At 53.5% G+C, this 14422-nt stretch overlaps 5 protein-coding genes across 5 annotated transcripts; 4 read left to right on the forward strand and 1 right to left on the reverse strand.

The window, feature by feature from the left end:
- Positions 1–2: 2 nt before the first annotated feature.
- On the forward strand, positions 3–3992 carry NGA_0210810 (swi snf-related matrix-associated actin-dependent regulator of chromatin a1; the record flags this gene model as incomplete). The annotated part of the gene is made up of 2 exons (XM_005854183.1): positions 3–2252; positions 2404–3992. Coding segments are annotated over 2 exons (3540 nt in total), but the record flags the coding sequence as incomplete, so codon positions are not given.
- A 40-nt stretch (positions 3993–4032) lies between these two features.
- Positions 4033–5606, reverse strand: NGA_0211101 (carbohydratebinding protein). Its single transcript, XM_005854186.1, has 2 exons — positions 5434–5606; positions 4033–5286 (listed from the first exon to the last, which is right to left on the reverse strand). Exons 1-2 carry the CDS (start codon positions 5592–5594, stop codon positions 4089–4091), a joined length of 1359 nt encoding a protein of 452 aa, XP_005854248.1. The 5' UTR covers positions 5595–5606; the 3' UTR covers positions 4033–4088.
- Positions 5607–6277: 671 nt separating this feature from the next.
- On the forward strand, positions 6278–7294 carry GMK (guanylate kinase; the record flags this gene model as incomplete). Its single annotated transcript, XM_005854184.1, has 1 exon — positions 6278–7294. The coding sequence occupies one exon, from the start codon at positions 6278–6280 to the stop codon at positions 7292–7294; it is 1017 nt and encodes a 338-aa protein (XP_005854246.1).
- Positions 7295–11124: 3830 nt separating this feature from the next.
- NGA_0211001 (phosphoinositol transporter) lies at positions 11125–12438 on the forward strand (the record flags this gene model as incomplete). Its single annotated transcript, XM_005854185.1, has 2 exons — positions 11125–11736; positions 11815–12438. The coding sequence occupies 2 exons, from the start codon at positions 11125–11127 to the stop codon at positions 12436–12438; spliced, it is 1236 nt and encodes a 411-aa protein (XP_005854247.1).
- A 353-nt stretch (positions 12439–12791) lies between these two features.
- Positions 12792–14422, forward strand: NGA_0257820 (uncharacterized protein; the record flags this gene model as incomplete). Its single annotated transcript, XM_005854187.1, has 2 exons — positions 12792–13050; positions 13270–14422. A coding segment is annotated over exon 2 (1077 nt), but the record flags the coding sequence as incomplete, so codon positions are not given.

Consider the following 14422-nt stretch of genomic DNA (forward strand, 5'->3'; position numbering starts at 1 on the left):
AACAACAACAGCAGCAGCAGCAGCAGCGACAGCAAGGTCAGCATACGGTGTATTCTCACTCAGTCCATCCACCGCCTTCCCAGAAAGCTCACACATCGAGCTCTGTTAATGCGATTCTCTCTCTACCCAACGGCTCTGGCGGCAATTCTTGTTTAGTCAACCATTCCAATGGCCCTTTTGCTAATTCTTCGACAGCAAGGCCTCATTCTGCGCTTCCTCTCTCAGCTTCCAGGCTGCAACAGCAACAACAGCAGCAATCGCACCGACCCCATCAACCGCAACAAGGCCAACAACACTCAAGTCTTCAGTATCAAGCAAAAGGTATTGACGGGCAATCAGCTCCGATTGCACTCCGCATCGTAAGTAACCAAGTGCCTGCAGCCAATCCCGTGGCTCCGGCAGTACTTCAGCGGAAGCCCCCCACGATGGATCCGATATTCAAGGAACGAGAACGCTGGTTGAAAGTCGCGCTCAAGAAAGTACAAGCTTCGTCACTGGCCGACGCACAACGAGCATATGGATTTTTGCTAGAGGATGGACAGTCGCAACCAGAGGCGTTGCTGGCTCCTGTAAAAGAGGCTTTGGAATACGCAAGGCGCACCGAGGCAAAACTTAAAGAACAATTGGAATCTGAAGTTAGCAAAACTGAAGTTGGAGTTGAGGAGCAGAAGGCCAATGTCTCGCAAAAAATTAAGGAAGAAAATTCAACGACGGCAATTGATAGGAAAGAGGATGGATCTATCGTAAAAGCTCATGAGACTCAGGAGACTGCCAAGGAGGCGACAATGGCTGACGTGGAAGAGGTGGACAGTAGCAAGAGGGCGGACGATATAACGAGTGACAGGAAAGATAAGGCTGTAGCGGAGGGGGAAAGCGACCCATCATCTGGGTACGTATCTCGGAACGCTGTCGAAGCAGTGGCTTCTTCCACGCCACTGCCCGTTACACTGCCGCGCATCGCTCCGATGGACGGTGTACCGCTGGTGGAGGCAAGTCGGACCATCCAGGCTAAATTACACGAGCATCAAGTGCAAGGACTGAGCTGGCTTGTCCATCAATACCGCAATGCCGTACCGGCCATCTTAGGGGATCAAATGGGACTGGGCAAGACTTTACAGAGTATTGCTTTCCTGGCGTATTTGAAGGACAATTTGCATATCTTAGGGCCCCACTTGGTCGTGGTTCCTCTCTCTGTCATGTCGAATTGGATGAGTGAAATCGAACGCTTCTGCCCCTCGATGCGATGCATTCGTTTCCATGGTCCCAAGCAGGAGCGAGCGCGTATCAAGCAAGAAGAGCTGACGGACGTCCGGGAGTTCGATGTGGTGGTGACAACGTACGAAATGCTCACTTCCGAAATATCCTACTTCCGACGGAAGTTTTTCTGGCGTGTCCTGATCGTTGACGAAGGCCACCGCCTCAAGAACGAGAAGTCTCAGCTTTCCGAAAACCTTCGGAAGCTGCCCGCCTTTTACCGCATCATTCTGACCGGCACACCTTGTCAGAATAACCTTCGCGAGCTTTGGGCCCTCTTCCATTACCTTCTTCCCGACGTGTTCACCACTGCCTCGGCCGAAAAGTTCGAAGAGGGCTTCGATGCTCAACGCGGCGTCATGGACGTCGCGCGCATGAAGGAAGCGAGGGCCTTGCTCTCTCTCCTCATGCTGCGTCGTCGGAAAGACCAAATCTCCATGACTCTCCCTCCTAAAACCGAGTTGGCTGTCGTGTGCGGTCTGTCCGAATACCAGCGTACGTGGTATAAGCGGGTGCTAACAGGGGTGCGAAATGAGGTCCTAACTACAGGAGCCGGAGGTGCACACGAGATGGCCGATCCGGAATGGCGGAAACTTCTCAATATTCTCCTCCAACTCCGCAAAGTATGCAATCATCCGTACCTGATGTCCGATTCCGGGTACACTGTTGGCGAAGAGATGGTCGAAGCTTCTGGGAAATTGAAAGTCTTGGATCGCATGCTTCCCAAGATGAAAGCGGACGGCCACCGCGTCCTTCTCTTCTCTCAGTTCACTTCCATGCTTGATATTCTCGAAGAATATTGCCAAATGCGGGGTCACGAATACGTGCGGTTGGACGGAAGTACCAACAGAGTTCAACGACGTTTGGATATGCGTCGCTTCAACGCTCCAGGGTCCAACCTATTCGTATTTTTGATATCTACCCGCGCAGGCGGTGTAGGGATTAACTTGGCCTCGGCCGATACTGTGGTGTTGTATGACTCAGATTGGAATCCTCAGGTACGATTTTGGAATGGGATGCCGATGTGAAGGAGGGACGTCTACTTCTTTGTATCATTTCGTTGCTTTTGAATATACTCGGTAAGCTATTTTCCTTATCACGATTATTTATCGGGGCTTTTCTTCTATATTTCTTCCCTTGACAACACAGGTGGACTTGCAAGCGATGGAGCGCGCCCATCGCATCGGCCAAACAAAGCCTGTACGCGTCTATCGACTGGTGGTGCGAGCCTCAGTGGAGGAACGGATGGTGAGTCGTGCGCACAAGAAATTGTTCTTGAACGAGATAGTCGCGGAGCGCGAGGAAGGAGAGAAAGGAGATACGACCCTGGATGATTTGGCTGACGACGGGGCAGGGGATGAAGACACGTACGAGGGCGGCGGAGAGGAGAACGTGGACGAGGATCCTGTCGAGGAGATGGGTAAAGTGGGCTCGAATACGGCGTTGGCACGGGACGAAGTGGCTCGGATGATTCGGACGGGCGTGACGGCCCTTTTCGACACGAACAAGGGCGATTTGACTGATGACGAACTGGACGTGCTCTTGGGGTTGAAAGACGGGTCGTCGACAGGTGCTGGAGGAAAAAGCGAAGGTGGGAATGGGAATGGGGCACTGGAGGAGGATGCAGAGGATCAGGAGAAAGCGGTGGCGGGTTTCTGGCAGCAAGCGGCCACGGGGGATTTGGAGGAAGTAGACGTGCGGCACCTGGAAGGTGTGAACTACGAGAAAGCCAAGCCAGACTTTGGCGGCGCGTATGGGAAGCGTGGAGGGAGCCAGGACCTGGTGGAACTGGGAGTGAGAAAGAGGAAGCAGCGTTTGGTGATGGTGGATGGACGTGGCTCGGGATACGGACGATCCGTGCCCGTGCTGGCGGACGAGTACTTGCAGTCGCAAAAGGATGCCGCCGCGGAGGCGACAGGGTCCGGTGGGTCGAAGGAAGACACCACGTCGAGCGGACCGAGGCGTCTGCGCCGCGACTGGGACCATGAATCAGGTTGTTTCCTCTGCCAGAAGGCCTTGATAGCGGACCCGTCCAAAAAAGGGCAAAATTTCAAATGCGGGTATTGCCCCAAAGTGTTTCATACGTCCTGTTTGTCGAATTTCACGAAGAAGGCAGTGGAGGGTGCAGGGCCCGCGAATATCATGGTCTGCCCCCACCACAACTGTCACGGGTGTCGCCGTACGACGGCTGCGGCGGGTGGCTTACTCTTTCGTTGCGTGGAGTGCCCGCGCAGTTATTGCGAGGATTGCCTGGAAGATGAAAACATCGAGTCCTTGGGTCGATGGAAACCGCTGGAGGCGTTGGGTTACTTCACCAAGCAGGCGTACTTCATTCGGTGCCCGACTTGTTTGAACAGCGGGGAGGAGGGGGAGGAGGGAGACGAGGAGGACGAGGAGGGAGAGGAGGAGGGAGAAGAGGAGCAAGAAGTGGAGGAATGAACAGAAGAAAGATGGGAAGGAGCGTCAGGACGTGTTTAGGGTTCATGTAATAATGGGTAGAAAGGAATGGAATGGCCCTCCGTGTTCTGAATATGTGTATTTTGTAGACGTGCTGTCAAAATTAGTCCCAAGTCAGCCTCTGAGTACAAATGAAAGGGCGACAGATTCCGAAATATCAGTCCGTGACTACATGTCTTCTCGACAGTCGGGAGGACGGGCAAAAGAAATAACGCAGCGTGAAGCACCCAAATGCCCTCAACTTCGTTCAGTGCGCGGCCATCGACAAAAGAGGATTGGGGTTTCCCAGCCAGCACATGATTGTTGGGAGGCGGCGTCGGTTGTGTTGCGGTCATCGTTGATTTGCAGTCCTCTACGAACTTTAGCGCTCCAAGTGCCTACACGACCCCCCCCCTCCCTGCCCGGACCTCGTCTAGCTTCTCCTTGAGAAGCTCCACCCCTTGACAATCCCTGCCCAAGGCTGTCGTCAAGAAATCTAGCCCTCCTTGCTGTTTTTCCAACGCCTGTTGCAACAGGTGAACGTCCTCGCGGGCCAGGTCGCATGTCAACTCTTGCCGGGGCTCCTCCCTTCGATCGAGTTCATCCTCCTCCACCACGCCGCCAACTTCGTTCAAAGTCCGAATCGCACCTTCCAGTCGTCCTAGCATGCTCTCCAAGCGGTCTTTCGTTTGTTTTTCTTCCTGAGAAATGGGACGGTTCACCTGGCGGAGGACTTGCAGGCGCTGCAGTACCGCCAAGAACCTGTTGGTGAGCTCCATGTGCGCATCCCGACAACGCGCCAGCCTCTCTTTTGCAGCCCGTGCCTGGCTATACAAGGCTTTGACCCCTCCTCCCAGCCTTTCCACGTGCTCTTGCACTCGACGCATCTCTTCCTGCTGGCCCTTCAGCTTGGCCTCGATTGCGCTTCGATCTCTCAACTCGACTTCTCTGGGCACCCCCGTGCTCGTGTCCGTCACGCGGAAGGCAAATTTGTAGTCAACAACCCGAGAAGGCTGCTGCTGCGGCTGAAGGGAAGACGCGAACATTCCAAGCTGCGGTTGCTGTTGCTGCAGTGCTTGCGACGCTGGCTGGTCGTGAGGCAGGTAGGCCTCCCGAAGCATGTTTAGCTCCTGCTCCCAGAACTGTCGCTGCTGCAATTGCCGCTGCTGCTCCTGCTGTTGCGGTGTGGGGGCAGCGAATGGCATCCCGCCCATGCTTCCCATCGCTCCAGCGCCCACAGTGTTGGGACCCTGACCAGCTCCGGGATGTCGTCCGACGCCCCCCATCCCGCCAAATCCCCCTTCCCCGCCGCCAAACCCACTGGTACCACCAAAAAAGCCAGGGGTTGGAGGCTTTTGTGCCGATGTCCCTGCCGTCATTCCAAAGGGACTGGATGACGCGGCGGGCGTTCCAAAGAGGCCAGCTGTAGTACTGCCAGTACTGCCATATGCAGAGGCTCCAAAGGGTTGGCGCGAGGCGGTTCCTGTTGTCGTCCCCGATGCATTAAGGCCAAAACCACCAAATAAAGAAGGCTGCTGCTGCTGTTGTTGTTGTTGTTGCTGCTGCTGCTGTTGCTGCTGCTGCTGCTGTGGTTGACTAAGGTTACGTGTACAGGAATGAGGGATCAGCGTCGGGATGCTTCACAAAAAAGCAACTAACTGGAACGGTGACACAAGATGTTATGCTTTCTTTATGACACCCTACATCTTGTTCCAGTCTTGTTTTGCTTTTTTTGCACCTCACCTTCCGAATGCGTTTGTTGATCCAAAAGCCCCGGTGGCGGAAGCAGCGGCAGGCGTGCCGAATAGGGACGCAGGAGCAGGGGCTCCAAAAGAGCTGAAAGGCTTGGGCGTTTGGGAATTTTGTTGGGGCTGACTTGCCGTCCCAAAACCAGCAAAACTCATCGGCCTAAAGTTGCGGGAAGGCGAAAGTGTGACATGAACGGTCAAGTGAAGATCAAGTAAGACGGGAGACCACAGGAGGCAGAGGCAGGGCAAAGGGAGGACTGCTCATGGGTTACAGCATGCGCGTACAGCAAAAAAAAGTGCTAGCGCGTAGACTACAGCGTGATTGGTGTGCGAAGCACCTGACACCGAACAAAGGACGTTTTTATCCTGGCCCCTCTTGGCCGTGTGGCCGCCGATGGGGTCTGGCCTCCGCCTCGCTGAAGTCGAACCGAAACCACACCGAAAAGAAAGCCATGACCGATCCCACCAAAATATTGGGTTTAGCGCCCGATGCCAGCGAAACCGCACTTATCACGCGCGCATCTTGCTCACTGTGTGGATGAGGTGCGCGTGGGGGATTCTGTTTCTTTTCTACTCCGTGACTTCAATGTAGTCACAGGTCTTCTAGCATTGTGCCGAGGTTAAATAACGATCATGAAGCAGTTGCTTTAATTCCTGAGGGATCTAACCGCGACTTCCCCATTTTTTGGGACCAGGTCCGGGCCTCCTACATCATCACGTCCCTACAAAGACTGTTTTCACTTTAGACGGAACGCGAGACCTGGGCGTCCCACTTGACGGTGAACTGTGTGAGAGACGTTGTCTCTTACCATTTGAGCTCACCTTCCTACTTGTCAAACATGGCCTCGTCCACTGCCCTGATGGAGGACAGGATGGAGAGGAGTCCGAATCCCGGCAGTCCTCCCGGCAACAGCCTTGAAGGCCAGCTGGAAAGTTTCAGCTTGTTGCCTCACAAAACGGAAGAAGAGAATGAGGAAACGGCGCAAACTGCTACGCCTGGGGTAAGCGACATCCTCTCTGTGAGGGGGGAGACAAGTGAGAACACGCCAATGGGCACAAGTGGGCAATCGAAGAAGGGGATCGTGGACATGCTGTACAACAACAGGCCCAAAGAGTTAGAAACACGGCCTCGTTACATTGATGCACACCCGGAAGCCCGACTTGTCCTCCAAGCCTTCTTCAGCGCCGTGTTGGCGGAGGAGCCCGAGGATGTTTATGCCTTCGCCCGGCAGTACTTCAGCCAACGAGTGAAGGTCCCGAAAGAAGAACTCTTGCGACCTTTGGTTATATGTGGGCCATCGGGGGTAGGGAAAGGGACGCTGATGAACATGCTGTTTGAGGAGTTTGGAGGCTACTTCGGCTTCTCTGTGTCTCACACGACACGGGCACCGCGACCTGGAGAGGTGGAAGGCGTACACTACAATTTTACCTCAAGAGATGCCATGGAAGCGGCCATCGAGGAAGGGCGTTTCCTGGAATTTGCCCGAGTGCACACCAATTTGTACGGAACGAGCCTTGAGGCCGTGCGGCAAGTCCAGCGCGCGGGCAAAGTGTGTGTGCTCGACATCGACGTACAAGGGGTGATAAAGGTAAAGGAAACCGACGTGAACCCCCACTACGTGTTCATCGCCCCGCCATCCGTGGAGCATTTGGAGGCGAGGCTGCGAGGCCGGGGCACGGAGTCTGCGAAAGACATTGAGACACGGCTGGGGGCGGCGCGTACGGAGATCGAGTATGGCCTCGCGAAGGGAAATTTTGAGCATGTGGTCGTCAATGATACCTTGGAAAAGGCCTATGCTGACTTGAAAACGACATTGGTTGGATTCTATTCGCATTTGGCGGCTAAGACCGCTTGAAAAGAGAGAAGCGACGGCGTTATGCAGCGCCACTTTGATGTCTTCGGTGTCTGACAAGAGTTCAGTTTCTTCATGGAACAAATTCGGGGAATATGGTAAGTGCACGCGTGCCACTGTTCATGGTCTCATCCTTTGCAAAGACCATCAAATCGTAGTGCCACGAATAGAGAGAAAGACTGCATATTCTCGGGTGTAGCCCTGCTTTTCGTGAAGAATAGCCCCAGGAATCGCACGTTGTTCAGTAGATACAGAAATATTTGGTTAGATTATTTTAAAAAAGATCGCTTTAGATCTCCGCAAAAGTCAGGTCCGCGGGCTTGCATGTTACAATGGTCGCTTTGGCTCGACTGGAGAACTAATTAAGTTCAAGGAAAGAAGATCTGGAAGATCTGGTAGACGAACCAGGCACTACATGGCAATATATAGATTTTAGCATATCTCTGTCGTCCGTTTAACCCTCTAGTGTCTGGGGTAGTTAATTACATTGCTTTTAGCAGCCTGGGATGTGGTTCCCCTCCCCTCTACCCCCTCTTCCCCCTTTACCTCCACGTCCTCCTCGCCCCTCCCTTCTCCCACCCCGCATATGACCTCCTCCGCGCTGTAGATTCCTCGACACGGACGCGGCTGTTGGCGGTTTATCCCCCTCAAAGGCTCCGATAGGTCTCGCTCCCTGCGCTGGCCTGAATTTACAGCCCACATTCATATCCTGCGTCAAGATCTGACCCACCCACCCCCCTTCGTGCAATTTTTTTTTCGCCTTGTGATGGTCTGCGATATGCTTTGCCAGGGCTATTCCTGACCTGGCTGCCGCGGGTATCGAAGGGGCCAACATCCAATCCCCACACACTCCACACCCCGTGCTTGCCTGGAAGATGAAGGGTACCTCCTCCGACACGTCTGCCACAGAGATCGGGTTCCCGGCTCCCCACAACTGTAAAGCGGAAGTGGAGACCTTGAAGGCCGCGTCGTATTCTCGCCCTTCCTTTCCCAACGCCAGGCGAAAAGCCTGTAACAAGAGAGAGGTGACCTCTGCGGCTGTCTCAATGGGAATATTCTCCTGGGGAACCTTGTGCTCTTCGGCAAAGGTTGGGGAAGAGACGATGACCCACGCCCTCCTTGTGCCCTCGTTTTCTGGGCCCTTCTCCACGTTCTGCCCGAGCTTTGCCCCTTGGTCGGCCACCCAGGACAGAGCTGGCACCCCTTTCACAAAAGCGCCTTCCAAATTCGGTGTCGGCAGCGGCACAGGACCGTCTAACACCACCATGAGCACGTACAAGCTACACAGTTGCATGAACCGTGGAGTCGAGCCTCCGCGGAGGTTGGCGCCGAATTTGGTCTCCAAGAGACGGGCAACGGGCGCCAGTGCCGGTCCTGCAGATTTCATCAAACGTGCCGCACATTTCCCATTGTGGGCGACTACAAGGTAGTCGAAGTCATCCAGTTCCTCTTGGTAGTGCCAGAGGCGCCATGTGCCGTCTTTGTTCTGCCTGGCCTTTGACACCCATTTAGGCCTGTCAATCTCGAGGTTTCTTGCCATGTAAGCCGGGATAGCCCGCATGCCACCGCTTCCGATCAGTGCGCGAGGCTGCACGCCGCCTGAGTCTGTGGCGCGGGGCGAAAAGACCCCGCCTCTGGAAAGGGTTCCAATACGTTGGCTGTCCCATTCGCGGAGTACGCCGTCGCACTCCATCTCGCATACCCACTTGTTCCAGGTGTCAGAGGGGGAGGACGGGGAGGTGGAAACATAGGAGGACGGCGCACTCAGGAACTGAGCAGAGTGGTCAAAAAGCACTTGAGTTTTCCCACCGTCTACTTTGAGCATTTTGGATGAGCACCGCCCTCCAGGATGCAATCTGCCAGTGTCGAAAAGAAGAACGTCCATCCCGTGAGCTTGCAGCTCCTTCGCACAAGCCAGGCCCGAGATGCCTGCGCCCACAATGGCCACGCGGCCACTAGGAGAAGATTTTTTTCCGCCAGAAGCTACCATGCATAGATTAGACTTTTGGTATAATTGTGGGATAGTCAAGTGAGTTGAAAAATCTTTCTGTACGACTCGCAATGCCGCTCCACGCGGCATACGATGGTATACAAAAGCTGCCGGAGTGGTGCTGCAAGGCGAGGAACTGACCGAGGCGAGAAGGACTATCAAAAGCGACAACTGTAGCAGCCGTACCATCAAAGTCGACCTCTTCCTCTTCTCCTAGTATGTGGGTAGTTTATTTTCGACGTTAGACTCTAGAACTCCCGGCATAGTCATTCTTCCTCGTAAGCTTCTGATGCTTCGAGTCACGTCTTGGCGACTCCCCCGATACCACCCTGGCGGGCGTTCCAGGTCGCTGACATGACTTCCTTCCCTCCCCAAAGCTGTCAAAGCTTCAAAAATCCTTGAACACATTTCTTCTATCATCACCCTACGCATAAGAACTAGCGTGTGTCGATGTATTGGCGGCTAGCTTTGCGTGCCGCATGACAGATGGACTTGGTCCCTCTGGCGCTACTTCGTCTTTGAAGTTCCTGGTGTCTAAACCCGCCCGGGCATCGGCCGCACGGCATTTAGTTGCTATCGAACTGCCTCACTGCGGGTAGAAAGACGTTGCATTGAGGACATTACAGACAGCCAGCATATAAATTTCTATAGATGAATTTTTAGATCCTGCAGACGAGGGAAAGAAGTCACGTCTTTAGGAACAAATAGGAAATGGGTCAGTGGGCTCGATCCGAGCTATGCGTGGTTAAATTTCAGTCAGTCAGTGTTTCGCGAGTCTTTCCTTGAAATTAATGACACTCTCCGGGAAAATGCTTCATTTAACACTTATATATCCTATTTAACGCAAAATGCAAACATACCCTCATCGAAAGCACAGGGTTGTTTAGGAATGGGGCAGGCGCAGACCTCATCCTTCGTTAGTCCGTTTGCCGCACCACCACTGATGCTAAATACAGACGACCTGGTTCGCAATTGGATGACTGACGGAAACAATGACACAAGGTATCATTATCACGGTCAGTCTCGCAGCGAACGGCGTCGTTGCCGCTCGGACGGCGCGAAAGCTTCATCTACCTCGCCGCCTGTGGACAATGGCGTAACTGGTGTCATGGTCCAATGTGGTCCGCAAATCGAATCTCAGAAACATAAATTGCTCTCAACCTCACCCGCTTTCATTTTTATGATGATACGGCACCAAAATGGAGAAGAGGTGATCCTTTCCCGCGAGGCTGTGCACGGTGCGACCAGCAGGCTGACGTACTCGCGGCACCAAAAAGACATAGTCTTGGTTCTCAGCGACCATCCAGCGGTCCATTTGCCCGCACGAGCAATTGCTACGAAAGCAGGCATGGGGGAAATGCTGTTCGTTAGGGAAGGTCGATCGCGAGCACGGGACCGGAGTACGGAAAAAAGAATCTGCAAACCCATGCATTCGATGACGCTTCTTGCCCGTCCTGGTGGCCGCTCGCACGACTTTCTTTGTGGCTTCCAGAATATCATCGCTACTGTGCTATCTTCTGTGCAGCTTCAGGCCGTGTTGCCCAGGGTGGCGAGCGATTGGGAAGCACACCTGGCTCTTGTCCTTGTAAATGTGGCCTGCTGGCACCGAGACTTGCCAGGCTTAACATTGCTTTTCTTGGGTATGCTGCTCGTTGCGGAGGCATTCAGATGGCATACCATTGAGATTGTACTGGGCGAAGGAGGACGTGATCGGCAGCTCCTGCGTGCAGTGCCTTGGGATTGGGAGGTGAATATAGGAAGATGCCTGATGCGCTGGCGCCGAGTAAGCTGCGCTTCACCGAGAATATCAAAAGCCAGGCCTGCAATCACTACCAGGAGCGTGATGAAAGAAGAAGAAATGGCAGTCTTCGGGGAAACTCAAGTGATTCTAGAAGAAATGATTGACCTCGAGGAGACCGTTGAGCAGGTGGCCATGTCTGAAGAGGAGCTGGCTGTTACCGTGATCCCGTCAGGAAATTCAGTGGCCCTCTCAGAGGTTTCTGCGCAAGAAACAGACCGAAGCATTTATGGATCGCAGCGTCAGGCCTCTGATACCGTGATCGCCGCCGAGCATCGTCCTCGGTCAACTGATGCGACGGCGGCAACAGTCCACGAAGTTGAAGAGGCTGAAGTTTCAGCATGCCCCTTTGCCTGTCCATTGGAATACTCAGAAAGAAATCCTTCTTCCTCTGAAATAGCCGCACCGAGAAGGAGAAGCATTGAGAACATCTCCATCACATCCACAGGTGTGCGTAGACCGCCATTACCATTGCGGTACCTCACCGTAACAGGCAACAACGTAGCAAAAGCGCAGGCTAAATGGGCTGCCACCCTCAGGTGGCGCGCTGCGTATGGGGCAGACACAATCCTAGAAGCACCTCACACAAACTACGGCCTCATCAAGAAGCAGTTTCCACAATTTGTGGCAGGCAGGAGCCGGAGTGGAAATCCCGTGGTAAGACGGGGAACGCAGGCGCTGTACACCATCAAGCTCTCTCACTCCCCCCTGCTCTTCACTCAATTTTCCCCATAGTACTACGAAATGAGCACAAGGATTGACGCCAGGGCTCTTACGTCCCAGGGCGTGGACGTGGACGAAATGATTCGGCATTATGTCTGGACTAACGAGTACATATACTCGCGGTGGGTTCCCGATCCCGAAGGACAGATCATTTCCGTCGTGGACTTGTCGGGGTTATCTATTGGTGGTATGTCCACCCTTTCGCTTGAGTTCGTATCGAAGGCTTTGACATTGATAGGGGCCCACTACCCCGCCCGCGCCCAGGCCATCCTCATCGTCAATGCCCCGATCTTCTTTTCGTATATCTGGAATCTCGTAAAGGGAGCCGCCGACGAATACACCAGCAAATCCTTGAAAGTTTATAGCCGTGATGAATCCTTTGCGGCATTGTGCGAGTATATTGAGCCAGCTCAAATCCCAGTCGAATATGGAGGCACTTTAAAGTATGGTGCATCCAGAGGCATGAATGAGGAGCGCAAGCACGAGAGGCAACACAGCGTGCGGTGGACAAGCCCATTTGAAAAGGAAATGGAAGCACATGCCAACCGCATCATTGAATCAACGAAATGTGGCATCATGGGCTCAAATGATGACGAGAAGAAAATTGAAAGGAGAAGCGTAGCCGGTGGGACGTAACCAGCAAACAAAGGACAGTAGAGCATTTATTACGAAAGCAAGGATTGAGCGAATTGTCCTCATGTTTCTTCTTCAAATGAAAAGTTCTCCGAAGGCGTCCTTTATGGAAACAAACCAAATTCATACAAATGAAGAGAAAATATACCAAAAAAGGCATTTAACTTGGATATTTCTCGGGAGCATTTTTTTTCCCGCTCGAATTCAAATTTCCGGTACGAGAATCATCACGCTCTCTCACGATCGGTGACTCAAGGACTGCATGTGTGCAGATTCGGAGGCTTGACGGCAAAGCTACTGGTGCGTGTCGGAGGATGCAAGGTCAACCTGTGTTCAATCACCTTTTCTCACTTACAAGGAAACATAGGGCTCTTTTGCGGCACTTTTGAGCCTCTCGTTGTGCTTACATAGCAAAATACATGCACATGTATTTTCCTAAGGCCTCTCCGTGATCGAATACAAACCCCGCCGCGTAAATTAAGGAATACTGACATTGCTCGGGCATGACAAGCGTGTGACATTAATTGCAGCACTCAGCACCCACAACACACTGGAGATCTTGTCATTGCAAGGTCATCAAGTATTCCCAAAATTTATTTCATTTGAATCGTCGAGGTACGTGTACACGGGTAACCAAACGGGAGATTGAAGGGAAACTTTGTTTCCAGAACTTCGCGAGAGGAGAGCGTTTGTCAACCTTGGTTCTCTTTAGCTCCATAAAATAGCAACACGAAAGTTATGATGAGATTACGGACGAGGAAATAGAAATAAAAGAGGCTGAATTCAAAAAGAAACTGCGAGACTCACATCCTTTTGTACCTATCGCCACATCAGGGCTTACACGGCATGTGTACTGGCTAAACTGCCTGGGAAATAAATAATAACATTTTTTTTATTTCAAGTTCCAATCATGTCAATAGCCTTGGACAAACCGATTGATGTGTGGGCGTCGGCCGAGGCAGATGACGTCGCTTCTTTGCGCACGCTGATGGGAGAAGGTGGGGGTAGCGAGAATTTAGACATGTACGTGGACGAACGAGATGACCATGGCCGCACAGCTTTGCACGCGGCCTCTTCAAAGGGAGCGGAATCGGCGGTTCGATTTCTCCTGAGCCGGGGAGCCAATCCGAACAAGGCGGATCGGGAAAGCCATTGGACATCTTTACACAGGGCGTTGTACCACGGCCATCTCCGCATTGCGCTTTTGCTTTTGCGTGCAGGAGCGGTATTGGGGGATGAGCTGACCCCATGGCAAGCTGGGCATCATTTGCGGGGCGGGAAGAACAACGGCAGCAGAAACAATCAAACGACAACAAGAAGCTTCCTCGACAAGAAGGAAAGCAGCCAGAGCAGGAAGGATGGAGTGGACAAAGACGGTTTGACTCCGCTGTCTTTGCTTTCTTGGCGACTCCGCAAGCATCTGCAGGAGGCTGTACGAGAGAACAAGGGAGGGGACGTGGTGACGTTTGGAAAAGCGGATTTCCCGCTGGGTTACCCGCTCCCCAACACATCAAACGTGCAAAAACCGAGGCGTGTGGAGGCTTTGGCAGACGTGGCCGTGGTGGCCATCGCCGCGGCAAGGCATCATTCTGTTGTTCTTGATAAAGATGGTCGCGTCTTCACGTGGGGCCACGGTCGGGGGGGGCGCTTGGGACATGGGGACGAGAATCCTCAGATGTTTCCGAAGCTTGTGGCTGCATTGGACGGGTTGCGCGTGGTCAAAATCGCAGCTGCCGAAAACCACACCGTGTGTGTGACAGATCAGGGCCTGGTTTTTTCCTGGGGCTCGGATCGCTTCGGGCAACTCGGCGTGGGAGGGTCCTCGGCGGGGCACGGCACGGCACGTCTCGTTCCCCGTCGTGTGGAGGCTTTGCGCCGCTGCATGGTTGCGGACGTCTCCGCCGGTGCCACACACACTGTGGCCGTCACGCGGGAAGGAGAAGTGTACACCTGGGGGGGGAACAAGAGCGGACAGCTAGGGTACGAG

This window comes from Nannochloropsis gaditana, assembly GCF_000240725.1.
Source record: "Nannochloropsis gaditana CCMP526 unplaced genomic scaffold scaffold595, whole genome shotgun sequence".
NCBI classification, from domain to species: Eukaryota; class Eustigmatophyceae; order Eustigmatales; family Monodopsidaceae; genus Microchloropsis; species Microchloropsis gaditana.